This window comes from Fringilla coelebs (genome assembly GCF_963513975.1).
Source record: "Fringilla coelebs genome assembly, chromosome: 2".
NCBI classification, from domain to species: domain Eukaryota; kingdom Metazoa; phylum Chordata; class Aves; order Passeriformes; family Fringillidae; genus Fringilla; species Fringilla coelebs.
Window position 1 is genome coordinate 3,715,055 of NC_140029.1, and position 27,058 is coordinate 3,742,112.

The 27,058-nt window shown below is 43.0% G+C and overlaps 1 protein-coding gene across 1 annotated transcript; it reads left to right on the forward strand.

Annotated features, from left to right (window-relative positions):
* The first annotated feature begins 156 nt into the window (after positions 1 to 156).
* LOC311151189 (adapter SH3BGRL-like) lies at positions 157 to 26,155 on the forward strand. Its single transcript, XM_084201468.1, has 7 exons — positions 157 to 416; positions 6,154 to 6,339; positions 12,564 to 12,644; positions 19,078 to 19,275; positions 22,397 to 22,426; positions 24,539 to 24,646; positions 25,668 to 26,155. Exons 1-6 carry the CDS (start codon positions 372 to 374, stop codon positions 24,602 to 24,604), a joined length of 606 nt encoding a protein of 201 aa, XP_084057594.1. The 5' UTR covers positions 157 to 371; the 3' UTR covers positions 24,605 to 24,646; positions 25,668 to 26,155.
* The last annotated feature ends 903 nt before the right edge of the window (positions 26,156 to 27,058 follow it).

The following is a 27,058-nucleotide window of genomic DNA, read 5'->3' on the forward strand; positions in this document are numbered from 1 at the left end:
GTTGTCCCTTCCCCCTCTCCCAAATATTTCTCCAGCCCTGTCTCATTGGTGCACTACTCTCCCTTGCCTTTTTTGGGCTGCCACCCTGTCAATCTAATGCAATAAGGCCAGGGGCAGGTGCAAACCCCTTGCTCTGGCTCCTCTTACTGCCCAATCCTCGTCCCAAAATACCCAAGAGCCAATGGAGTGGGAAAACCCGGGACCCCGGGGAGAGGGAGAGAGGGCAAAGCAGCCGGATTGCGGGGGGGAGGCGGCATCCATTTAGCACCCGGCTTAGCCCAGGAGCTGCGGAACATTTGTATTCCTCCGGGGATCGTGGTGACTTGTGGAGAGCAGGGCTGCTCTGCTGATTCACTCCCACCGCTGCCAGCATGGTGATCAAAGTCTTTGTGGCCACATCTTCGGGCTCTACGGCGGTAGGTGACGCCTTTAACATCCTGCTCTTACCGCTGGGATCAGAATGGGGAATTAGCCTACGAAATGCCAGGAAAGAGCCTGCATGTGATGAAAAACCCACTGGAATTCTTAGCAGGAATAAACCTTAGTTTTGTTCTGCCCTGACCACCTTATTCTGGAAAGTTGCTCAAGGTGTAGAGAATTCCTGTCAGTGCAGGCTGGCTTGGCTGTGAGCTTTGACTACATTTACATCTAAATTACCTGTCATTTCATAGATTTACTGCTGTTTGGGAAAGTATTTGCAATATATATAAACTGAAGAGGGAAACAGTGGGTATTGTATTGTGGGTATTGTATTTGTGCAAAAGCCACGATGGACTCTTTACAGCAGAAAATAAATTGTTTGTTTTTAAAAGAGACTTTAGGACACTGATCCTGCAAAGGGGGAATTCTGCCTAAGAAAGAACCTGGAGCTGGATAAAGTTAGAAAAACTTCTTTCCCAAACCCCTTCTTTTCCTGGGCTTTGGGAGGTTTTTTGTTTACTTGGTGTTTTCTTTGTGGTTTGGGTGGGTTTTTTTGGGGTTTTGTTTTGTTTGTTTGTTTGGGGTTTTGTTTGTTTGGGGTTTTAGGGTTTTGTTTGTTTGTTTGTTGGTGTTTGGCTGGGATTTTTGGTTGGGTTTTTTTTTTTGGTGTGTGTGTGTCTGTTGAAATGCTATACTGATGATTTTTAGCATTGAGATCTACTGCTGTAGCTGTCAGCAGAGAGTATCAGCTGAAGGGAAGGGCATGTGAGTAGTAGGGAGGTTGGAAGTCCGTGGGAGGTGGGAACCGGGAAAGGACTGTTTCCTTTTATATCCAGTTCCCAGATGAGCTCAGGTTGCAGTTTTCCTTTGGCACTCCCTCCGTCTCTCCCTCCCAGTGACACGGCTAAACAAACTGGCTGGGGCTTGCACAGAGCTCTAACTACATCTCTATCTCCCTGACACCAGCTGCATTTCTTTAAGAAGATTCCAGATTGGAAAAGCTCCAAAAAACACCCCCCATTTATGGGACCATCATCTGTAGGAAATGAACCAAGGATCCTTCACTGAAGTCCCAGTTGGAATGCTGCTAAGGAAGTTTGCAGTTCTCTCAGCAGCCTGTTCCTAAGCCTTACATTCTAAAATTACTATTGATATTTAGCATTATTTTTTTAAATTTTTTTTTAATTTTTAATAATAAACTTCAAATACAAGAGGAAAAAAAAAAGAAGAGGAAGTTGGGAATTTCAGGTTTGGTAGCTCACAATTTGTAATAAAATATTCACTTTATAAATTGCCATGTGCTGTGCATGGGCACTCTTCTTGCTCCTGTTTGGCCTGTTTTGATCTGGAGACTCCAAAAGAAAATGATGGAATCTTCACAGGGCAATATTCCTCTGTATTTGCTCCTTTCTGCTGTGCTGGGTGTGTGTATATCTGTAGCAATCTCAGCATGTGTTCAGATCACTGATTCTGAACTGCAATGCCAAGTACACCCGGAGCAGTTTTCCACATTTTCTGATGAAGATGGATGGAAGGTATCCTTGCAATGAACCTTTAATGAGTTCTGGTATATATAAAATAAAATTCATTCACACAGGGAGTTAGCACAAACCTCAATATATCACTAAAATCCTATTGAATAGAAGTTTTGTATCAAACATGTAAAGCTTTTCCTGAGAGGAATTAATTTAATCCCTAAACAGTTTAAATTGAAAGTTTAAATTGTCCTATTTGCACTGGTGAACTCTTCAAATTTGGTGGCTGGTCCCATCAAATGCCTGGTGTTGATTTTGAACTCAGTATAAGATGGGCCCAGCCTCTGGTGTAAATCAGCAGAGGATCATTGGCAAAGAATGAAAAAGACTCTATTTTATGTACTACATGGTCACCCTAGTCACTGCAAGTGGTTTTCATGTTAATAAATACTTTGTGCAAGGGAATGCAGTGAACCTAGTGACATTCTGGTGCTGTGGATCAGATGCAGGAGTGTAATAATTCACTGTGGCTCTGGAGCAAATCTGCAGTCTGTATTTTTCCCCTCGATGCTTCAGAAATTTATTTTAAATATCTCCAGCTTTATTATCTTTCTGCTCCAGACGTAGCTGATATTGAACTATTCATTAGGCAGGCAGAAGTGGATACACTTATTTATAGCACTAAAAAGCACTAAATGCTTGGCTTGGAGCAAACAATAAAAAAAAATTAATGTTGTTGCTAGTCACATGGGTGTTTAGAATTTGGAATCCTGCAAGATTCTAAATTGTGGGTGAAAGGGGATTCATATCTCACAGAGGATGTCTTACAGTCTTGCTTCCTGCTGCTTATGGTTATGACACCTCTAAAATACTTCTATTTCCTGTGGTTTCGGTGACATTTTATGAACTTTCCCCTCTTCAAATCAGCATCAAAGCAGCATAACCAGCAGGGCAAGGAAGGTGATTCTGTCCCTGTGCCCCAGAGGTGAGAGCCCACCTGCAGAGCTGTCCCAGCCCAGGGAGGAGCTGGAGCTGCTGCAGAGAGCCCAGAGGAGGCTCCAGGATGAGCAGAGGGCTGGAGCAGCTCTGCTGGCAGGAAAGGCTGGCACAGCTGGCATTGCTCACCTGCACAGGAGAAGCTTTGGGCTGAGCTCAGGGTGGCCTTGCAGGGCCTGGAGGAGCCCCAGGAAAGCTGGAGAGAGACAATTTCCAGGGGATGCAGGGACAGAACAAGGGGGAATGGCCTTAAGATGAAGGAATAAAGGGTTAGATTAGATATTAAGATGAAATTCTTCCCTGTGAAGGTGGGCAGGCCCTGGAACAAGTTTCCCAGAGAGCCTGTGGCTGCCCCTGGATCCCTGGAAGAGCAGAGCTCTGGAAGTGGAAGGCTGGATGGGGCTTGGAGCAGCCTGGGACAGTGGAAGGAGTCCCTGCCCATGCAGAGGGGTGCAGTGAGATGATCTTTAAGGTCCCTTCCAACCCAAACCATTCTGTGATTCTATCATCCAACCTGGCCCTGAACACTTCTAGGGATGCAAAGTCCACAACCTCTCTTGCAATTCTTACACTCTTGCTCAATAACAATTATTTAAAACAAATTTTAAAATTATTATTTTGAGGAACTAGTCGCTAGGGATGGTGCAACTCAAGCTTTGCTGAAAGAAAAACTGGCATTGCTGAAATAATATCCTGCTCATCACCACTTTCCAAGTAATCTATGCCCAAGTAATTTGAATTCTTCCCATGCCACCAGACAGACAAGGGAGGGCACAAACAAGCTCCTGCAGTCTCATCCATTCTGGGAAAGCCTTTGCATGTCCTCTGTGTTGTTACACCCTAAATTTCCCTCTGTGAGTGCTGCTTGCTGGAGAGATTTTTTTGGTTGCCCACTTAGTTCCACCCACAGCAAAGTTTTGCTTTGTGGTTTCACACTCACTTGTATGCCAAGTCTTTTGCTCTGCCTAACCCCAGTAATGGTGAGCCCTAAGACACAGCACATCCTCTGCTCTGTTTATCTCATTGTCATAGTCAGAAGCTCTTTGCCTTTTCCTTAAGCAGCATAATTCCATGAAACTTCACTCAGCATTAATTTTTTCAGGCAATATTTTGCTTTCAGGCCTGGTGCTGCCTGAGCCTTCTGTGCATTATGAACCTCAAACTGAAGAGAAATTATTAAGCCAGGTTTAAAAGTGATATAAGCAGGGGAGCAGAACAATAACAGAATCTCTGGCTCCATGTCCATTATCTCCTCAGAGGCACCGTCTGTCTGGAGCAGCAGTTATTCCAGGAGCCCTATCTCCTGCAGTGCCTGTGTCCAAAGGGACAGGCTGACCCTGCAATTGCAGCTGACAGCACTTGAGTGGCCTGGCTCTCAGAGCATGTGATGTTACTCCTGCTGCTGGCTCCTGCAGATTTTATTAACCATTTATACAAACATTATCCTGCCACTTTCTCCAGTGAAATGTCCCTTGAGCAATCCTTTCTGCTGCCTGAATGTGTTCTGCAAATAACTCTGCAGCTAAATAGGCAGTAATGAGATTATTTCTGCTTAAAAAGAGAAAATAAGAATAGAAATAAGCAGCTTTGAACTCTGTCAACTGCATGGCTTTTGACCACTTTGGATTAGTGTTTTCATTCACTTTCTTTAGTTCACTGCAAACCTCTGTTGTTGTCACAAAAGTGTACAGAATTTTAGGTTTGTTATTTTTTTATAAGCAAGCCTGTGTATAGATAGATGCTTCTTTGTTTGTATGAGGAAAAGAAATTTTATCTACTCATGAGAATTCATCCTTTCAGGATAATAGGCTATCACTCTACTTCAGCTCTTCTGTTTTATTAGATTATGGAAATACATAATCCCTGATTTACTTCTCATCTCATTGCCTGTCTCTCTGATTTACACTAGCTTGGTGTCACTTTAATTTCAGGTATTCAGATGTCTGAAAAATGGAGGACATGGTTTCAAATCACAAGATATAAAAATTACTTTGATGCCTCATTCAAGCTGTGTCTGGTGGCAAGTTCTTTAAAAGCTGCTCAGGAGCAGCATTCCTTTACTAAGGAAATACAGTGAGTGTTACATTTTCAGAGTAAAGGGATGGGTTATAAGCTCAGTGCCTGCACAGAACCAATATCAGAGGGAATAAGGGCCATGAGTGAATTTTAGGTGTTGCAGAAGCTGTGTGTAACAAGCTTTATTTGCACATTACATGTTCTTTGTGGTCCAACTGGAATGTCATTCCGTAATGGGGGATTTATTTAAGCACAGGAGCTCAGCTGTGCTGGATTTTCTTGAGCCTTAACTCATATTTATATATTGTATCTCAAGGAGCGGGGGCCATAAACTAAAACCCAAAAAGTTCCACCTCCATGTGAGGAAGAACCTTTTTATACTGAGGGTAGCAGAGCCCTGGAACAGCTGCCCAGGAAGAACAAGGAGTCTCCTTCTCTGAAGACATTCCAAACCCACCAGGACACTTTCCTGTGTCACCTGCTCCAGGTGACCCTGCCTTGGCAGGGGGTTGGAGTGGAAGATGCCTTCCAATCCCAACTACTGTGTGATTCTAATTCTGTGAAATGTATTTATGCCTAATATTAAATAACAGAGACAAGACAAATGTAGCTCACAGAAAGCTGAATGCCACTTGTGATTGGGAGGAAGAAGGAGGCTATAACATGCTGAGGAAAATATGTTCATTTTCTGACCTTTGCTGACTTCAGGCAGGATCACCATAGGTATCTGTACACCACATTCCCAGATCTGGGAACACAGTAGGAGGCTTCCTGCTGAGCCTCATTTCTTAGCTGGAGTTGTCACTGCATCCAGGGAGGAAAGGAAGAAGCTGGGGGGTGGGAGTGTGGTGGGAGGGATGTAGTGGCAGCACTCTGGGTGCTGACAGAAAGTGTTGAATCTCAGCTTCAAAAAGTTTGAGGGCTACTGGAAAAGTGAATCCCACTTCAGGAACTTTCAACTTTCAGGACGATTCTTTTTCATGGAAAAAGAATTGGAACAGGATGCCAGGGAGGTTTGGAGTCCTCATCCCTGAAGGTGTCCAAGGAAGGTCAGGATGTGGCACTCAGAGCTCTGGGACAAGGTGAGGATTGGTCAAAGGTTAAACTCAATGATCTTGGAGCCTTTTCCAACCTAAAAGATTCTCTAAACTTGACAAACTTGCCTGAGTTCTTGTAACAGCAGTTGCTCTTAGAAAACCATTTTCATTTTAAAGAAGGAATGTTGTTCTCCCTCTTTCCTACCCAGATAAAAAAGAAACAGCAAGAAGTCGTGGGCTTTTTAGAGGCCAACAAGATTGACTTCCAGCAAATGGACATAGCAGGAGATGAGGACAACAGGAAATGGATGAGAGAGAATGTCCCAGGTGAAAAAAAGCCTCAGAATGGAATTCCCCTCCCTCCACAGATCTTCAACGAGGAGCGGTACTGCGGGGTAAGAAGCTGTTTGGAAATTTAAATATCTTCAGAGAGTGGTTTCTGACAGAAAGGGCCTCTTTTCCATTAACAGGAAGTGTCAAACTCCTTAAAACAATTTGAGATTCACTGTGAAAGAACAATTCTCGGGAAGCAGTTTTGAAGGACAGAAAAGCAATGAAACAGAAGATTACTTTTGAGATCAAAATATGCATGGAGGGAAAACTGGCTGGAGAAAGTTCTTGAAGTTTCAGTTAATTTTGATGGAGAGTGTTGATATTTTGTTTGTTTGGACCTATCTGGGCTTCAAGGACAACAAGTAGCTATCTGAGGTACCAGAGGCTGGGAATAGAAATCTTCTTTTTCCATTATATTAGAAAAATAAATAGGAATGTTTACTGGAATCATTGTAGAATGTGGTTTGAATTAGTGGCATCATATTGCTTATTCAATAAATATTCAACCCTTCATAACAGCAACTGTAGTACTCATCAGATGCTTTTATATTTTCATATGTGCTTATAACAGGTTCTTTCTCTTGAGACAGTTTGTTCAAAGCAGAGAAAGATAATAATGTTGCAGCGTGAATATTAGGACTGTGAATCAAAAGAGATAATCTGAGACCTTTGATTTTCTCCTACTCTGGGTGGAAATGCCCAGTCTGGAAAGTGCTGAGATCTGCTGGCCAGATTGAACCTGCAAAGTGCTCTGGAATGCAGGGAACACAGTGAGCCTGGTTTGGAGTTACTGCACAAATCCAGTGTGAACTCCTGCAAGGTTGTACTGGGGCAGCAGGGATTTTCATGCCACTGAGTTTTCAGAATTAACTTCAGTGCTCTCAAAGCAAAAGTTCATAATATCAATATTGGAGTGCAGCTGTTTCCTCATTTTCTCATAGAATTCCTAAAAGAGAAGTTGGTGTGTTGGAGCTCATGTGCATTTCAGCATCCAGTCTGCGCCAATAAAAAGTATAATTTGATATATCTTACTCTGGGTTTTGTGGCAGCCAGTGCTGCAATAAATATTTCTGATGTTCCTTTGAGAAGTATATAAGGAATTAAAGAATAATTGCCTTATAAAGTGTTGCAACTGGTCAGTCTTGACAGTAAATGATAAATACACAGTTTTTACTGCATGTCTGAAGCTATTTCAGGAAGGCAAATAATCTACATATTGAAATAAATTCAAGTGAAGAAATAGTCCTTTGCAAAAACACCTCCATGGGGAAAGAAGTTGCAGCTACTGATTTAAAAACTGAATCAAATTTACAATAAGTCTAAAAGTCTCCAGAATTCTAATGTACCCAGCTCTGAAAGCTCAGAGCTAATGATCCCAGTGGGTGCGTAGCAAAGCCTAATTTATGGCATCATTATTTCCAAATAAATAAAGTCATGAGATTCATATCAGTGCATGAGCCTTACCCTTCTCCCCAGGGGAAGGTGCCTCGAGGGAGCTGCACAGGGAGTGTGATGTGGGCTGAGAACATGGCCAGGGGCTGCCAAACTGCTGCAAAATCCTCCCAAGTGACATATTCTACAATCAAACCCTGGGGATTTGCATTCTGCTTCCCTGCGCAGCCTGTGCAGGGCCAGCGGAGCCATCCAGAAATCCAGAATTGTTTTAGGCTGGTTAATGTTTATCTGATGCATCTTCCCCTGTGTCCCACTCCTTCAGCCTCAGTCATTTTATTAAAAATGTCCCTGAGGATTGCAAGGGTCTGTGTGACTCCAGTGCAGTATCTTGAATTCATGAAAGCCCTTTTAAGATACATTACTCTCATCAGTTTTTAAGGGGCTCACTCTTGTGGCACCTAAAAACCTTTGAATTTGTAGTCTGGCTAAATGCAGAGAGTTCATACCCATTTCCTGCTATGCCCAAATCACCCTTTAGCTTCAACAGCCCCAACCCAGTATATTTGTAAATGGGAATTGTATCCTCTATTAATCTTCATTTTGCTGGACTAAACAAGTCAAGCTCTTTACACCTCTTTCATTTTTTTGTAAGATATTTTCCCTTTCTCCTTCCTGCTAATTTTTATTTTCTTCATTCACAATTAGTCCTTTTTAAATTTTTTTATTTTTAGATCAAATCTGTTACATTTCATTTCTCCCTATTCCTCTTTCTGGGATCACTCTTTTCCCACATTTCCCTTCTTATCAATGGTTTTATCAGTTGTTCTTACCAATGTTTGCTTCCCATTCATACATGTGCACTTGTGTACACATTACATCATGATGGCCTTGGGAGATAAAAAGTCAAGATTAAATATTTCCTTCCTTAATCTGAGAAAGAGGGGTTTGGAGAGAGACATGACAATATTCAACTATTTTAAGGGCTGTGGCAAAAAGTGAATTATTGGTCTGAATTCAGTATTGACCCTGCTTTGAGCTGGAGGTTGGTCTAGGTGGTCTCCTGAGGTTTCTTCCCACGTGAATTATCTAGGATTTTGTAAAATGTGTTCTGTTCTGCATCCACTGGAGATGGGATGAGTGTAAGAGAAGAAAGTACAGCAAAGAAAGTTCAAGTCAGATGTCAGAAAATATGTCATTTTCAAGAGATCACCTCATTATCTCATTAAAGGTGGGTCAGAAGCAGTGGATCAGCGTGATGCAATGATTCCTACTTTGGAGGAATGGTCCTTTGGGACCCTGTCCAGTGTCCTCTGCTGCAGTTCAGTGAAATCTTTGCAGTAGTGGAAAGGAAAGGGGGACCGGTGAGGAGTCTTCTGTTTGTGCTAGAATAGAATAACACAATAAGAAAGCAAAGCCAGTTCCTCTGCACATCTGCTTTTCTGCTGACACATTTTCTGTATCTTCATTTTCTGGGTGACCATGAAGAGCTGCTCCACTCCACAGCTTGTACTGTAAAGTGGAGGATTCTTATAGATGGATTTTTATAAAGATACACTGTTTGGGAGCAGCGTTTTCACAAGGTCACAGAAGCATAAAACTAAAAAATACCTGATTAAATAGCTGAGATCTTTTTTTCTCCCAGATCTTTGGTATTGCCACTTGAAGAAATAGATTAGAAATTGATTCATTTTGTATGCCTGGCTACAGCACCAATTTCAAGTATCCATTCTAATCCAACAGTGCTGGAAATTATGTCCTTCTTTGATCTTTTTCTTAAGCTGCTTCTTTGCTCATGTCTAGACAGACGTCTGCATCTGTGTCACTTGCTAAATATATTGAGCACTCTGTTGCTCTTGTCTTTGCTTTTGCTTGACAAAAACCCTTAGAAAACTAGGAAAGAAAGGAAATGTAAACTTCTGGTTTTCTTTGTAAGCTGAAATCTCTGTTTTCTTCTGTAAACTGAAATCCGTAGAATAAAGTACCCTTGTATGTACTTTAACAAACACCTCTGAATTATTAGGTAAGACTTTTATTTGATGTTGGAATGTGCATTTGCAGCCCAGAAACCGTGTCCTGAACTGCATCCACAGCAGGGTGGGCAGAAGTGAGAGGGAGATTTTGTCCCTGTGCCCTGCTCAGGTGAGAGCCCACCTGCAGAGCTGCCCCAGCCCAGGGAGGAGCTGGAGCTGCTGCAGAGAGCCCAGAGGAGGCTCCAGGATGAGCAGAGGGCTGGAGCAGCTCTGCTGGCAGGAAAGGCTGGCACAGCTGGCATTGCTCACCTGCACAGGAGAAGCTTTGGGCTGAGCTCAGGGTGGCCTTGCAGGGCCTGGAGGAGCCCCAGGAAACCTGGAGAGAGACAATTTCCAGGGGATGTAGGGACAGCACACAGGGAATGGCTTCAGACTGGCAGAGAGTAGGATTAGATTAGATTTTTGGAAGAAATTTTTCCCTGTGAGAGCGCTGAGGCCCTGGCAGAGGTTGTCCAGAGAAGTTTTGGCTGCTCTTGGATCCCTGGAATTGTCCAAGGCCAGGTTGGATGTTGGGGCTTGGAGGAACCTGGGACAGGGGAAGGTGTCTCTGCCCAGGCTGGAATGAGATGATTTTTATGGTCCCGTTCCAACTCAGACCATTTTATGATTCTATAATTTATGTAACTGCTAAAGCCAAATTTATGGAAATACAGGGACCTCTGGAGGTTTGTAGTCCAGCCTGCTACTCAGAGCAGGGTAGCTTTAAAGTTAGCTTGTATTGCCTGGGGCTTTGGCCATCTGAATTCCAAAAGCCTCCAAAGATGGTGTTTCCATGCTCTCTCTGTGTGCTCTGGCCTGGTGCTGTACCCAGCACTAGGGGAAGAATTTTCTGCTGATGGCCAGTTAACAAATTGCACCACTTAGACCATTTATGTCTTTTCATACAGATAAAATATAATTGCTTACCTGCAGTAAATTGCTTCTGCTTATTTTTCTTACTGCCTGCCATGGGAACAGAAATCTTTAGTCATTCAGCAAATGGAGATGTGAACAAGTCACCATTAGTAAAGCATGGCTGCAAATGCACCATAAAAAAACTATTCCGTGATCGCTGTAGGCATTCCTTTATCTCTTATTTAATACATGATAGCTTCCTCCTCAGTGTAAGGAAATAAGTGACCTTCCATTTACTGTGGGATGTCATTGCACACTCCCTGTTGCCAAGGAGCCCCTGATATCCTGGAAGATTATACCCACTTCTGATAAGGACTTGCCTGGTCATTCCTACATTTTACTTGTGTCCTCAGGTCTAGTTATCTACAAGGCTTTGTGTTTCTGGAGGATTTTAATACACTTGCCACGGGCTACTTTTCCAAAAAGACATATAAAATATCAAGTCCTCTTCATGGCCTTTCCTTGTTGTCTTCTCTTTGATCCCCAGCTCCTGCCTGCCATGTCATGCCATGATTCGCTCAGACTGCTTTATGTAGTGTGCAGGAGGGCACAAGTTTCTTGTTTTTGTGTGGCTATGTCAAATTCCAGCCCTTCAAATTGCAGAAAATCCTCATTTTCTTGTTTGCTGAAAAAAAAATCCATGACCCAGTCCTTAATCCATGAGCCAGGTGCAGACGCTGCCTGTGTTGGGTGAGAAGATGGTCTGAGAAATGGGTGGCCTGGAGCAGCAGCAAAATGTGCTCCAGGGCTTCTCCCAGACAGAGCAGTTGCCACTGGGTGTGACTGTGGGAAAGCCAATCTGTCCCTCAGATAAATCAGTGCAATGGGCTGTCATTTGTCCTGTCTGTAAAGCTCTTCCAAACTGCACTGAAATGTCATCAATTCCACTCTTGTTGGCATTAAAGTGACTTCAAAACCATCCACTCCAGCCTTTCCAATAATTTATACTCTGGAAACACTGAAACAGCTCAATAAAACAACTCAGCTCCTAACCTGGCTTTACAAACAAGTCTCAAGGATGATTCAGCACCTTATTATTTACAGGCTTCTATTCTTGGAGTTATTTGGGATTAGAGGAAGGATGATAACATGATCAAGGCAGCAGTGTAGGACTCAGCAGGACATGTTCAGTCCCCTGTCTCAGAGCTGGCTGTGATTCTGAGCCGCTCACTTCTGACTGGAGATTCTGGTGGAACTTAAATACTTGTTGCTTTTTACCTGTGTAAGATGTGAGCTGTGAAGCTCCCAGTGACAAAAGTAGTGATAGCAAAACTTCCTTAATTGATAGGAATGCTGTACAGGTGAAAGCATTAAAGATCATGCAAGCTGTAGCTGGCAGGATAGGAGGCATCCCTGATCTTCTCAGTTCCATTTCCACTGAAAACAGGCATTGAATGTAATGATTTATAATTTCATTTCACCAGTGCACAAGACATTTTGGCTGGTACATGGATATCAGAGAGAACAGCACAACCCTTTCCTAAGTTAGTCTGAAAATAACATCATTTTCTAACCAGACTGCCTTTTTTTAAAATGAAGTTTCCTTGTTACCATTTCACTTGAGCTATCATGTTGACTGTTGCCTTTTATTTGCCATAAAGAAGTTCCAGGGTATTTTGTGTCCTTACTCACAGCAAGTTTTATTTTTACATTTAAAGGGAATAGCTTTGCCTTGGAGTGTACAGCTGAGGCACATTAAAATGAGACAGTTTTATCAGATTCTGCCACGGATGGGATATAATTAAAGTGTAAGTCTCTGGAGAGATTTGCTCATTTATTCATTTTGCCACTCTGTGTGAAACTCCCTTTATCTGTGTTTTCTTCCTGGGGCTTGGATAATGCAGACAGTTGTACAAATGCATGGTCATTCTCATCAATGTAGGATTTGCCTGGGCTGGCCTCTTCCTTCTGTGCTTTTTGTTTGATTTTTGATACCAATTCTCTGTTTTTGTTTGTTCCTTTCTTAGGATTTTGAATCCTTTTTCTCTGCCAAGGAAGAAAATATTATTTATTCGTTCCTGGGCCTTGCTCCTCCTCCAGGCACAAAGGTATGCCCTTTCATGGGGATCATTTATTTGATTTTAATAAAAGATGAATATTGGCAGTGACTCAGCATATCACTTAAGAGGCAGTGGCAAGCAATATGTTAGATGTTGGAGCAGCAAAGGGTTCTTAGGGGGGAAAAAAGTGGCTGGTTCAGTAAATAGCAGAAAATACTTCTTTCTTGCCTTCTTTCACTGCAGGCTCGTTACCATGGCTCCAGCTGATGGGTTTGTTGTTGTTGTTGACACAAAGCAGTGTTTTATTATGTTGCAGACTCCCTCACATAATTTCTAGGCTGTGTTGGTCACAAGAAGCCTTTTCTAGCTCCTGACCACATTGAACAGGGCCAGTGCTGGTCCCCAACACAGGGTTGGGATGAGACCGATCCCATCCATCACTGGCACCATGGAACTCTCTCCCTCTGCCTGCAGGAGGAGAGGGCTCACCCAGCCCTTCACCAAGTCCCTTTGGCAAGCCTGCCCACGGTTCTCCATCACATTTTGACAATGTTCTAATACATTTCTGGCAAAAGAAAAACATTTTATTTTGGTTTTTTTTTTCCCCCGGTGTTGGTTTTTACAGAAACCGATGTGTTTTTTTCTTTATTAGAATCTTCTTCTAATTAGAAGTTTTATAACTGAGACTGTTACAGCTCTGCTATCCTGAGCTCATAAAACATTGCCATCTTTAACGTGGGTGAGCCAACAAAAGAAATTAATCAAGAGAGTGATGAGCCAGAGCCACAGGAGAACTCTGCTGCATTGTGGTGACCTGGCTGAGGAAGTGCCTTGGAGCAGGAGATCTGCCTTGGTCCGACTTTGCAGCAGCTTTGAGTGAAACACCATTGGAAATATTTTATCCTCTTCTGTAAAAGCAGAGGGGGGAAAAAAAGGAGCCTTTGCTAAGTGCTTTGAGAGCCACAGCTGAAAACACACTCAGGGGTGTGTTTGAAATATCCCAGTTGTTATAAATGTCTTTGCCACTGAGTCCCTGCATGATAAGGAGAGTGATTTCAACTTTCTGCTTTAGCTGTGCCATCTCCCACCCAGGGAAATAAAAATGGCTTGCCTACCTCACAAGGGTCTTGTGAGAATTCATTTAATTAACATCCACAAAGCCATGAAAGGCTTAAAGGACTTCAGGTATTACATATTATAGTCATTATAAGAGATATGTGGAGAATCAGTGAGATAAAGAAAATTGCATTTTTCCACCTTCCCACTCCACAGATTATCTGTTTCTTCATGCAAGGTCCTGGTAGATTCCATATCTGTGAAGCAAAGTAACAATTTTTTAGAATTCATTCATTCCCAGCTGTCAGCAGAGGCTATTACAGTTTCTACTTCGTGACAACCTTGGAAATGTTGAAAATAATATGTTTGGTACATTCTGCTGGGCAGATTTGTTTGTCAGTGCCATTGGTAGCAGGCAAGTCTTGTTTACAGTGATTAACTGCTGCCTTGGTGGTAGCTTCAGGCCAGAGAGCACAAATAAGTGAGAGTGTTTGTAAAGTCTCTGTTAAATGTGGAATTCTGATAGTCTCCCTTTCAGAGTCTATTCCTGTTTGTGAGAGACATACACACTTCTTGCAGAGGTGTTTCTCAGCATCTTCACTGCAGGAGAGGCTGCCTGCTTTGTCAAAGAATTCTGCTCTGCTTCTGCTTCCCCCTCATTCTCTGCCAACTCCACCTTAGATAAGCACAATGGATGGCTCATGACACTGATTTCCAGCAGCATAAATCTGGAATTATAAGTCAGGTGTGGAAGAGATGGTGATGGTGACACATATGACAAGGTTTCCTATTAATCCCTTCTTAAAAAAATGTGTGGGTTTTGGGTTTTTTTCTTTTCTGGAATGAAGAAGCAAACTATAAAGCATGGAATCACCACAAGGCAGTAAGCATTTTCTTTCTAGAGATTTTTACTGTGCTGAGACATGACAAAGATTAATATGAAGCTGAAACCTGTTTGATACTCTTGTCTTAAAACATTCTATTTCTTTTTCCATTCATCTTTTGTCTCATACTGCACCAAGACTAGAGAAGTTCTTTAATGGCCATGGTCCTGTTTCACAGCACAATCCAACAGCATCCTGGCCAGGACTGTTTTTAGCTTATTTCCTTCCATCTGAGGAAGCAGATGAACCTTTTGGGGCTCCCTCAACAAATTATAACTTCCCAACAAAATACTTGTAGTTGAATTTATTGCCAATTCATTGCCATTGCTGAGTGCAAAAAATACACATTAAGTTCTGCAGATTCACATGTTCTGTTGTTTCTGTATATTAGTATGTTCTGTATATTTGAGTGCTTCATCCAGCCCAGGGAGGAGCTGGAGCTGCTGCAGAGAGCCCAGGGGAGGCTCCAGGATGAGCAGAGGGCTGGAGCAGCTCTGCTGGGAGGAAAGGCTGGCACAGCTGGCATTGCTCACCTGCACAGGAGAAGCTTTGGGCTGAGCTCAGGGTGGCCTTGCAGGGCCTGGAGGAGCCCCAGGAAAGCTGGAGAGAGACAATTTCCAGGGGATGCAGGGACAACACACAGGGAATGGCTTCAGACTGAAGAGAGAGAGATTAGATTAGATATTAGGAATTCCTTCCTTCCTGTGAGGGTAGTGATGCACTAGAAAAGGTTTCCCAGAGCAGCTGGGGCTGCCCCTGGATCCTTGGAAGTGTCTAAGGCCAGGTTGGATGGAGCTCTGAGCACCCTGGGATAGTGAAGGTGTCCTTGCCCAGGAAACAAGATGATTTTTAAGGTCCTTTTCTGACCCAAATAATTCAGTGATTCTCTGATTCAGTGATTTTATCATACCAAGTACATCTATTGCCTTAAAGGGTGCAATGTGCCCATAAAATTGAGTAACTTTACAGGAAACCAATCCATATTTGTAGTGCTTCAGCAAGGGTCTGTTAGCTCCCATCATCATCTCTCCTGTTCCCTCCTTACCTCAATGGTTTTTGTGTTTTCTAAAGCATCTTTTAGCAGGGCTGAGCAGAAGAGCTTTCTGTGCCTGAGAGAGGCAGCAGACATAGTGCTTGTGATAATAAGTAATTTAATCTATTAATACCAAACACCTCCTCACCTGAAGGAATACCTGGTCTAGATTAGTTCCAAACATGGTTCAGGGCAGGCTGAGATTTCAGACCTTATACCTGACCCAAAGATCACTCAAATTTGTGACAGATTTCTGAGAGGTCCTGTTTAATCTTGGATCAGTGGCCTGAGTAGTGATGTCCCAATAGGATGCACGTGTAGATCTGAGCTTTAATCAATGTAGTTTGTATGTTTGGGGTCAGGTGTGTCAGTCTCAGCTGCCTCAAAAGTTGGGTACATTTTTTAAACCTGGCACCACTTTTATGTTTAGTCTGACTCAGTGAACCCAGTGATTTATGTGATTTGAGGGTCTGTTTTCAAATATTGTGCTTACTTGAAGCCTTAATCCCACTATTCTTGATCTTAATATCCAGAATCTTGATATCCCCAAATCTGTAGATACTCAAGCTTAAGTTAGTGGAAAAAGACTTCTCCTAAATCTGCTTTGAATTACAAATTTGTGCCATGTGCATTTTATTTAAAGAGAAAATGACCTGTCAGCCAATCTTTAGAAGCGGTACTTCATTTTGAATTCGCTGAAAATTAAATTCTGTGTTTCTATGGAGAGCCAGTGTGGCAATGCTATTCTGAATGTCAGAGTTCTCCATATAATTAACAAGAACTGTGTGTGTGTGTTCTGGCTGATAACATGCTACTTCTAGTTTAGTTCTCTCAGCTACAACTCTTTTTTGTGCCTTATGATCTAAGCATGTGATTCATCTGAGATGGATTCACACAATAGGGTCATTTTAATTAGGATGCTCTCTGTGGTTCTTATGGATTTTATCTCCCAGCCAAAAATACTTAGTTTATGGATTTTAAGGAAATGTTAATATTTGTGCTGAAAATAAATATTTAACCTATTTCAAGACCAGGTTGGGTGGGGCTCTGAACAACCAGGTCTAGTGGAGGGTGTCCCTGCCCATGGCAAGGAGGTTGGAATGAGATGATCTTTAAGGTCCCTTCCAACCCAAATCATGGGTAGTGATTCTATTAATTTAATTTTCATTAACACTGTCCTTTTCTTTCGAGGAACTTCTGCAAAGAAAATATCTGTAAGAAGTTGCCATTTCCTTAAGAAAATAATGTATTAACACAATGTTGCACAAGAGAAATTCAGTGTATGTCTGTGTTACTACATATTTCAATCTTCAAATATTTTTTGGCTTCTGGGAGAAAAATAAACAATAACCAAGCCAAACAAATGTCTCTGTAGATCTGTTTTTAATAACAATGCCACCAGCATCAGAGTGCAGTGAGCTCACAGTTCTATGTGCACTTGAAATGAGACGATATTGCCAGAAAAAGAAACTGTCTTTTCTCCCTCCTCCTTCCTCTGGCTCCTTCTGCTCCCTCCCAGCTGCTCATTCTTCTCCCCAGCATCCCCCACGTGCTGGCAGCAACACTTGTGCAGCTGTGTGACAGAGTGTGAAAGTGCTGTGAGGTAGGAAAGTTTTGCTTTTTAAAGCTTTCATCTTGATCAGCTCCTGCTCCTCTTCCAGAGGAAGGAGAACTTAGGGACCTTTGTGCACACTCTCTTTTCACTGCAAGGAGCTTGGATATAAAACTGACTTTCCACAACTCAGGAGAAAATTGCCAAAAGAGCACCAAGTCTTACAGGCAGTCAGGTTTCAGCAAAAACATCAAACTGCTGTGATACCTGCTTCCTAACATTCCTGAGCTCCTTTCTGTCCTTTCTGTCCCCATCCAGCAGAGCTTGTCAGCAGGAGGACATCTCTTATGTCCCACAGCACATCCTGGACAAAGATCCCCAAGCCAGCACTCAGCCAGTAGCTCTGGGGATAAAAGCCAGCCAGCCATGCCCTGTTCTGCAGAACGAGAGCACTGGCTGAGGAAATCATCATGGGGACACTGGAGGAGGACTTGTGAAGTTTAAAGGACAGGGGAATGTGACTGAGGGCTTCTGTTTAAGTGTGGATACAAATGAAATGATGGAAAAGCGGCAAACTCCAAAGAAACCAGGGGGCTGAGCTGTAAGGGCTTGGTGACAGGGATGGGGAAGCAGTTTGTCCCCTCTCAGGGATGTGCTGCTCTTCCCAAAGCGTGTGGGACTCAGGATGACACGGGACAGGACCTCCCCTGAGTGCCAGAGGAACCCCAGATAACACCTGTCAAAAGGAGTCAAATTTCCTTTTAATGATTAAGGTCCTTTACCTCAGCTTCTCTACTACAGATCACTTCTGAAATCTCCCGCTGATGATGATTAGAATTTTTCTTCACAGCCAGTTTGTACTCATTTTGCATCTCCCTCAGCCCTCCTCCCTGTCCTATCCCTGTCTGATGTTTACTCTGATCTATTTTGGGAGCGCCATCATATCCCCTCACAGCATCACTTTCAACAGATTAAAGCAATGAAGCTTTTTTTGTCCCCCTCTCATAAGACAGGCTCTCCACTCCCTCAGATGTTCCTGGAGCCCTCTCTGCACCTGCTCCAGTCTGAGTTTCTCCTTCTTGAGCCTGAGTGACTGGCACAGAGCAATCCCAAGGAGGCTTTGTCTCACCTCATGCATCTGAGGATCACATTTTTTACCTCTTTTATTGTCACATCAACCTCATGGCTCAGTTATCCCATGCTTATTTAAATACATCCATCTTTTTCTTCCTTGATGATCATTAACTGACAAGCTCCTAAAGTGCAATAGAAAAATCACTTTCTAATGTCTGACCTAGAACTGCTTGTCCCAAATAAGGTGACTTTGCACTTCATGCTCTTGCATTTCATCATATTTCTACTGTGCCACTCGAGGTCTCCTTTTGTCTGACACAGTGTGGGGGCCACTGTGACCTTTCAGAGCCACCTGGCTGAAAGGACACCAGGATATTTGTCAAATAAAGAACTTCCCAGGAGGTGCTTGGCTATGGTGCTGGAATAAATGGACTTGAGTGACTGGTGTGGGAACAGTTTCCTGATGTTTTTAAGCAAGAAAGTTAAGAGATTAAATGTGAAATCCTTTATTACTTCTGTTTTCCTGGAGCTTTTGGATGATGTTTAATTGGAATTCATGCTAGTGGAAAAAGGGTTTTTTTTTACTGAAACTCAGATGTGCCATCAGGATGAACTTTGGTTTCTATTGAAATTTCCAGAGGAAGGTTAGAGAATCTGCTATGCTGAGAAGTGCTTGAATTCATGTTCTCCCCACACCTGGTCAGTATGCCAGCAAGTGTTCTTTTCACAGGAGAAATACACCCTAAAAGGGGGTATTTTCATTTGAGAGCTGAACCAAAAATAGAAAAACACTTTCCCAAAATAAGAAACTCAAGAATTTTATAGAAATGAATTGTTGATTATGTGCCCTGAAGCTAACCATGCCTTCCCCTTTGCTGCCAGGAGACTGAAAAGTCTGATACCACAGAGGAGAAGTCTGATGCCACAGAGGAGAAATCAGAAGCCACAGAAGATAAATCTGATTCCAAGGATGAAAAATCTGATGCAACAAATGAAACTGAGGCACACACAGAAGACAAGGAAGATGAAGGGGCTCCTGAAGAGGCTCAGTCTGGCCAGACACCACCAGAAGGTCAACAGGTAATTTTTCCTTTCTCTTTGTGACCTGAGGGTTTTACCTGCATTTAGCACATGGAACATAAACCCACAAGGCCTCCTGGTGTGCCCCAGGGTGACTGATTGCAGAGTGTCTTTTGGATGTGTATTCTTTGATATCAGGATGATATCAAACCCGGATAAAACTTCAGGGAACTTGTTCTGATTCTTGAATATCAGCAGCTGCTTTTTGCCTCTTGTTACCACAAGCTTTTTATTTTATTTTGATGGTTATTGGGAACCAGAGTCTAGTTATGGAGGGTAATTCAGGACTAGACATCTGAGTCCTGCCTGGGTGAAAAAACAAATTGCTGCTCTCCATGGCCAGCATGTGCAGAGCTCATAAATCTGGCTGTAAATGTTTACTGCAGATCTGACAGTGACTTCTCCAGGCCTTGCAGAATCCCCTGGGCAGTGCAGAAATGGAAGCCAATGTTTTCCTTCCTGTCTGCTCCTGCTCTGGTACTCCAGATCTCAAAGTGCAGCTCAGGTTGCCCTTTAAGGATGGCTTTATTTGGGTGCTGACTCTTCCCAGGGAGTCAGGCCTGCTTGTCAGGTTCTGTGTTTGGAGATCAGATGGTCCCTGGGAAATATCCAGCACAAATGCATCATCTCTTACATCAAAGATCAGAACAAATGGAGTTTGGGGTTTTTCTCCTCTAGCTGCAATGTTTCTCCAGAGGAAAGACCTCTCTGTAGGCCTTTCCCCAATGCCCTTTTAAATAGTGACTGGTCACTGTTGGGCTGGAAAAGCCCCTTTTACACAGCCTTTCACACACCCTCAGGCACATCTCAGCCACTGGGAAGTCCCACTCATAATTTCAAAACAGTGATGAGGGCAGACAGTCCTCAGTGGGAACTAAATTCCTCCTTAAGGAAAATTATGTCCAAGCACTTTTCACGTTGCTATGAATTTCAGCTGGCAGGTGAGTGCCATCAAACTCCTTTTTTTTTTTTTGGCTCATAAGAGGAACCAAAACTGCTGCCTGGCTTGGGTGCCTTGCCCTTCTGGCTGGCATTCTGCTTTAATGCTTTTCAAATGAGAGCAGAATGTTGGAATTTGTCTGCAATTGTGTCAGGCAGCTGTGGAGGAGAGGTTTTGCACTGACATCATGCAGCACCACTCCTATGCAACCAGCACCTTGCTCCACTTCTCACAGAAAGGACTGGAGTTAAAAGTGGAAAATAGATTTCTTTGTAATCTTTCAGGGAGGGGAGAGGCAGAGCAGAGAGCACAGAAGAACCTTTTTGCCCTGTTCCACCACCCACTTCTCGTGTCACCCAGGACAAATCACTTCAGTGCTGTGGCATCTGCCTGCCTTGCTATCTGTGGCATCTGCCTGCCTTGCTATAGTTCATCCCAATTATCACTTCTGTTGGGATGGCATGAATCATTCTGTAGGAATTCTGCTATTCTCACTCACTACAGACAGCACACAGAGGACAGGGTTAGATGAGAAGAGCAACTCTGAGGCAGTTACAGCGAGATGAATTCCACCTTTTGTCTCTGTATCTCATTTTTTGCTTATAAAAGAAAGTAAAAATACCATTACCAAACCTGAGCAGGGTTTGATGAAAGTAAAGATGCTCAAAGACTGCCAGGTTGCCATCAGAGTATCTCCACTGGATGCTAAGTCCTAAAGGATAGAGGTATTTTCAACACAAACATTTGAAAGATGGCAGTGTTATGTTCCACGGCTGAATTCATATGCCAGTGGGAATTAAGTGCTGGAATTTTGGCCTTATTTAACACTGCTTCAAACCACCTCCAAAATGACTCCCATTTGTGGGGTGTCACCAAGCCAGCTTTTCTCCAGTGGCTTTGCAGGAGAAATGTCAGCACTGTGGAAAATTCTGGAAGTCACCTCAGCCTTTCACCAGTGAGCCCAGGACAGAAACCAGAACAAACTGGGGCTGGCTCAGCCCTGGGGCTGCAGGGAGGGTCCAGGTTTCAGGAGGCTCCTCCTGTGCTCAGTAGCAGGGGATGTTCAGTGTGCAGGTTGCAGCTCTCTCCAGTTTCTGCTGCTGCTCCTGGGAGATGCAGAAATGCAGAAGCTCCAGGTTTTGCCTGCAGGGATGCAGTGCCTCCCATCCCTGCTTTGTCTGTCCCTTTGGTTTTGAGTTTCTTGAAGAGAAGACTGAGCTCCAGCTCACATGGACCCTGCTGGTCACTCCATGTGCTGGTAATAAATTTTCTGTGGTTTCACTGTCTGATTTCGACTTCAGATTTAAGCTTGGAGGTTCGAGTGTTTTTTAAGTGGTGTCCCAGTTAAATCAGTTTTCAAGTACAGATTAGGCTCCCTTCAGGGCAAAATTATTTTAGCAACATGTTCAAAACTCATATTATAATGCAAGTCTGTATCCTGTCTCAGCAATTCCCCAGGCCATATTTAAACCCTGGCACTGCACTTCGCTCCCTTAAGTCATTGCATGAGAACTCAAATCAACCCCTCTGCCTTCTGTGTGGCACTGTGACATTTGCCTCTTGTCTTTGGGATTTTGTGTAGGATCAGCTCTTTCCCCCAACAGCCAGATTAGGATCTAACATTAAATTCTATTCACTTTTTTTTTCTTTTTTATCTCTCTCATCACTTCTGCTCAATCTACAGTCTAAAACCAGCTTGTATTATTTTTTATTCCCTGTTGAGCCAAGGCATCTGTTGCAGCCTACAACACTTAACAGAATCACAAGCCAGATTCTGAATGATGATATATAGCATAGATAAGACTCTATAATTCTGATTATACTTGCATTTTGTAGACTAGCTAATTAAAAAAAAAACAAAAAACACAAAAACTCCACCTAAACAAGGAAACAAAACCCAGCTCCAAATCTTTGCTTGCCAATTAAGCAGTTTTGATTGGAAGTAACTGAGGAAAAGGGAGCTCAATTTAATGATTTTATAGTCCTTTTCCAATATAAAAGTTAAGCGTGAATGTGCTTTGTGAGTTAATTTGGAGGACAGTATCTCCAAATGAATCCAGTGAATTTCACATAATTTTCCTAAATTCAGTGTCTAACTTCTGCTGAGTTTACACTGTCTCATTTCTGATATTCTTTCTTTAATTTATCTTTTTAACATTTTCTTTTGTATCTCTTCTGTAGGAAGTCGAGGAAGAACATGCAGCAACAGGGGTATAGTACACCTGGATATTTTATTATCATCTTTTGTTTGTGTGTATTTAATTCTTTTTCAGTCCTTTTGCTTCACTCAAAAGCTGATAAATTCTTATTCATGAAAGTAAACACACCACAGTCATATTCTGCTAGAGATAATGATTGGTCCTATTGTGGTGTTGTTGAGTGGGAACAAAGATGGGCCTTTAATCATTAAAAGCTGTAAATGGAATGGAAATTGTCTGTCACAGAGCCTTCAATAAAATTTGCCAAGGACTCCCATGACAAGTCCATCTTTGATAATCACTGGCTGACACCATGCTGTGATTGCATTTTCAGTGTGAAAACTCCTTCTGACAATTTAGGCAGTTCTGCCCATAAAGGAGATATTTCTCTCATGAGAATTTCTAACAGCCAGGTGCAAATCCTCAAACACTTCTCTGCTTTGCCCAAACCTCCAGGATCACCCAGTGCCACCCCAGCCCCACCAGCATCACCCCAAACCCTGTCCCTGTCCCCAAGGCCACATCCAGGCTCCTCTGGGACAATTCCAGGGACTCCAAACCTCCCTGGGCAGCTCAGCCCAAGGCCTGACCACTCTGCCAGGGACATTTTCTTTTCTCATCTCCAATCTGAACCTCTTCTGTGCAATTTAAGGCCATTTCCTTTGTCATTTCATTGGCAGCAGAACCCAAACCCCCTCTCACTGCCCCTCCTGTCAGGAGCTGTGCAGAGCAGTGAGGTTCCCTCTGAGCCTCCTTTTCTCCAGCCTGAACCTCCCCAGCTCCCTCAGCTGCTCCTCCCAGGATGTGTTTTCCTGACCCTAAAGCTCCTGGAGCCATGAGCAGAGTGCAGAGGTTCCTGGAGAGGCTGGTGAGGGCCACCAAGCCTGGTTAGTGTTACCCTGGCACCACCAACTAATGCTTCAAGCAAGAGAAAGAATATTTTTTTTTTCCCTGTAAAAGTTAATTGACTTGAATTTTGGATGGAAGTCGGTAAAATCTGAAAGATGTGGCTTGTCTGTGCACTCTGCTGGCCCTGTGTCAGAGTTCTCATGAGATAAAAAAGACACCTTTCCTGGGGGAAAATGTCCAGAGAGGCAATACTCCTTTGGCATGAGAACTTCTAATTTGTCTTACATTTCTGGTTTTGCAGAATGATTCTTTAGTGCAATGTTTTTCCCTGAAAAACTGCTGAAACCAGGAATCTGATTCCAACAGCTCCATTCCCAAGCAGGTATTTAAGCAGGATTTAACTTCAGCAACTCAGGTGTGACTCCTGCTCAGACAGGAGGTGCCTGAGAGGAAGAACAAACGTCTGTGCTGCTCATGTACAACCTGCAGTCCTGGCTGAAAGCTCATTATTGATTATTGGATTGGTTATTTGATTACGCCAAGAAGAAATTCATGTCACTTTTGCAGTCCAAGCAGTTTGTGAAGGGGTGGGAGATTGAGACAAAGCTGATTTATACACATGGGAGTGCCTTTGGACAGGAGATGGCTGGAAGAGGAGCAGGGGAGCCCACAAAGCAATTTCCAGCTGTTTTTCAGAGTAGAGCTTCATTTACTCTATAAAAAGAATACGCAGAGATTGTTGTCTGTGTCACACAAATTCAAGCTTTCAGATAAGTGTTGATTGAAGCAAAGGGCTGTTGTCTTTCAATTGTGTCATTTCTCCTGCATGAATGAGAGAAATAAGAACTTTAAAAATAGAAACAAGGCTATATTATCTGATTCCAGGGGATTTTTAGATCCTTCAGGAGTCTAGTTCTTGGGCCATGAATCTTTACTTCAGGGAAGTGTATAATTAAAAAAACTAAACTTTTTGTCATATTCACACATATTTCATTATTCTTATTTTGATTTTGAGCACCTATTTGCAGCTTAACCATGTGTTCTAACCTAAGAAGAGGGTTCTTATATCCCAGCATGTGCCTATAAACTCCACAAAATAAAGCCATACCATGTTGAGAGTAAAAACTCTATACATTAATTCTGTTTTTGAATCTCAAAGAATATTGCATTTACTAGAAATAGAATGGTTGTAAAACCAGAGATTTGCATTTCAAGACTTTATTTTTTTTTCCAATTCCTATATGGTAACCACAAATATTTTCTATTAAAAAAAAAGGAAGAAGAAGAAAAGCAGGAAGAGGGAGAAGAAAAAGAAGAGGTGGAGGAGCAGGAAGAGTCTTAGTACAGTTCCCTACGACACAATTATTCTTGAACAGGTTTTCAGGTAAATATTAAGACATCAAGCACAGTTTCTAAATACTCTTACAGTAAGATAAAATTGCCATTTTTGTAATTATTGTTGTGGATGGATGAAGTTTCCATGCACAAAGTACCCAGCTGATGAGTCAAAAGTAGATTTAGCTGTTGTAGCTTGTCTTTCACATGGAATAAGAATTATTCCCTCTCCTCTCTTACTCAGCTACTGATTCCACTGCAGCTTCTAGGAGCTCTATGCCTCACACGAATTCCTCTCTCAAATTTGGTTGAAAACTTAAAAAACCAAAAAAATTTGGTTGAATACTTAAAGTAAAATAAGAGAGAGAAGCCTGATGAGAAATATGACTCAGTATAAAATTACTGAAAATAGGCCAAATTTAAAACCACAAAAGAGGAAGCACCTGGAAGGCAGAGTCTGTCCTGTATGGATGTGTGAGCACACCAGCACTGCTCGAGTTCTGTCAGCATGTGCTTTCTAATTTTAATTTTCAGGTTTTCTCCTTCCTCTGTCCCTTCTCCCCTGCACTGAAATACAGATCAGAAAATCACTTACTGGGGAGAAACTCAAACTTACGAGAGAGTTGGAATTTCCAGCAGATTTTCCTTTGGGTGATGGGACTTCCTCCTGATCACAGACACAAAATGCTCTTTCTGGGATCCATAGACTCATGGAATGGTTTGGGTTGGGAAGGATCCTAAAGATGGTCCAGTTCCATCCCCTGCCATGGGAAGGGGACACCTTCCACTGTCCCAGGCTGCTGCAAGCCCCATCCAGCCTGTCCTGGGCTGGATTCCCAGCTGACTCAGACTCTGAGGTAGCTGCCAAAAGGTTTTACCAACCAGGTGCAGGTGGGATTTCCCAGCACCTCACCAGGGCAGGAAATCCATCACTTCTTTCATGCTGCCTCTCCCAAATCCGGGTTCATCTGTTGCAAGGGAATTAATTCATCACAGCATTGTCCAGAGTTCAGATCTGTAACGTCACAGAAGTGCTGAATTCTAATTGAATTTTCTTTGTTTTTGTTCAGGAAGCACCAGCTGGAGCCACCCCACCAAAAGAAAAGAAAATCCCTTTCTCAAGCAAAGCACCACTACCTTTAGTGCCTGTGTGAACATAAAAACACAAACAGAACACAGCCACCACTCTGTCCCACCTGTAACCTTTATATATATATTTGGTATTCCAGTTGCTTGTTAAAATGGATCTCATGTCTGACAGATGGTATTTCAGTCAATTGTTATGTGTTGGGATAGTTTTGTCCATGTCACATTTAGATTGTGAGCTCTGCAGGGCAGGAACCACGTCTCTCTCCATGTCCAAACACTGCCAAGCACGTTGCTGCCACTCAGCAGCACTCACACCCCTGATGTCTTCAGAGGAAAAGAAATTCAGCACTGAAAACTGCAAAGAGGCTTCCTGTACACAAGCCATGTGAGTCACTTCTCCCTCAGCTGGCATTTGAAAATGATTGAGATTCCCATTGTGCAGCAGTTTTAATAAATGTGTTTTCTGTCATATCTGCTCTTTGTCTGCAAAAGCATTAATTTAACTCTGCTGCAGATGTTTTTTCCATCCTTAGGGTTGTGGGCTCTACAAAGCCATGGAATCATAGAATCATGGGATGGTTTGGGTTGGAAGGGACCTTAAAGATCATCCAGTTTCCACTATCTGAGTTTGTACAGAGCTCCATCCAACCTGGCCTTGGACACTGCCAGGGATCCAGGGGCAGCCAGAGCTTCTCTGGGCAACCTCTGCCTCTCACAATAAAGAATTTCTTCTCAATATCCCATCTAAACCCACTCTCTGTCAGTTTGAAGCCATTCCCCGTGTGCTGTCCCTGCATCCCCTGGAAATTGTCTCTCTCCAGGTTTCCTGGGGCTCCTCCAGGCCCTGCAAGGCCACCCTGAGCTCAGCCCAAAGCTTCTCCTGTGCAGGTGAGCAATGCCAGCTGTGCCAGCCTTTCCTGCCAGCAGAGCTGCTCCAGCCCTCTGCTTATCCTGGAACCTCCTCTGGGCTCTCTGCAGCAGCTCCAGCTCCTTCCAAAATCATCAGCCCAAGGTGCAGCAGTGGCCAAGACCCAGGGAAATGCACTGTCAGCAGGATGCAGGGCTTTGCAGCCATACAAACCTGGCTGTGTTGAACAGGTTGTGCAGTCTGGTCTCAGGGAAGACCTGGGGATGTGAGAAATACAGAGAGAATGGCAGCTGGAGAGGATGAAACAGCTGCTCCATGAGGAGGCTGAAAAGACTCTTCAATTTGGAGAGGAAGCCAAGGAAGCTACAAAAAATCATAAAAATGAATGCAGAACAGTGAGTCAGAAAATCCTGCAACAGCATAATGAAAATTAGCAGGCACAATGAAATTAATAGATTGGCTTGAAAGGGAAAAGAGAGAGAATGTTTTTTCTGCAGTGAGTCA

What these genes read in the sequence shown, in the direction of transcription:
- LOC311151189 (XM_084201468.1), top strand. Translation starts at nt 372, where the DNA reads ATGGTGATCAAAGTCTTTGTGGCCACATCTTCGGGCTCTACGGCG. An exon ending in CATCTTCGGGCTCTACGGCG is followed by an intron (nt 417 to 6,153) that starts GTAGGTGACGCC and finishes TTTCCTACCCAG; the next exon opens with ATAAAAAAGAAACAGCAAGA. An exon ending in CTCCTCCTCCAGGCACAAAG is followed by an intron (nt 12,645 to 19,077) that starts GTATGCCCTTTC and finishes CTTTGCTGCCAG; the next exon opens with GAGACTGAAAAGTCTGATAC.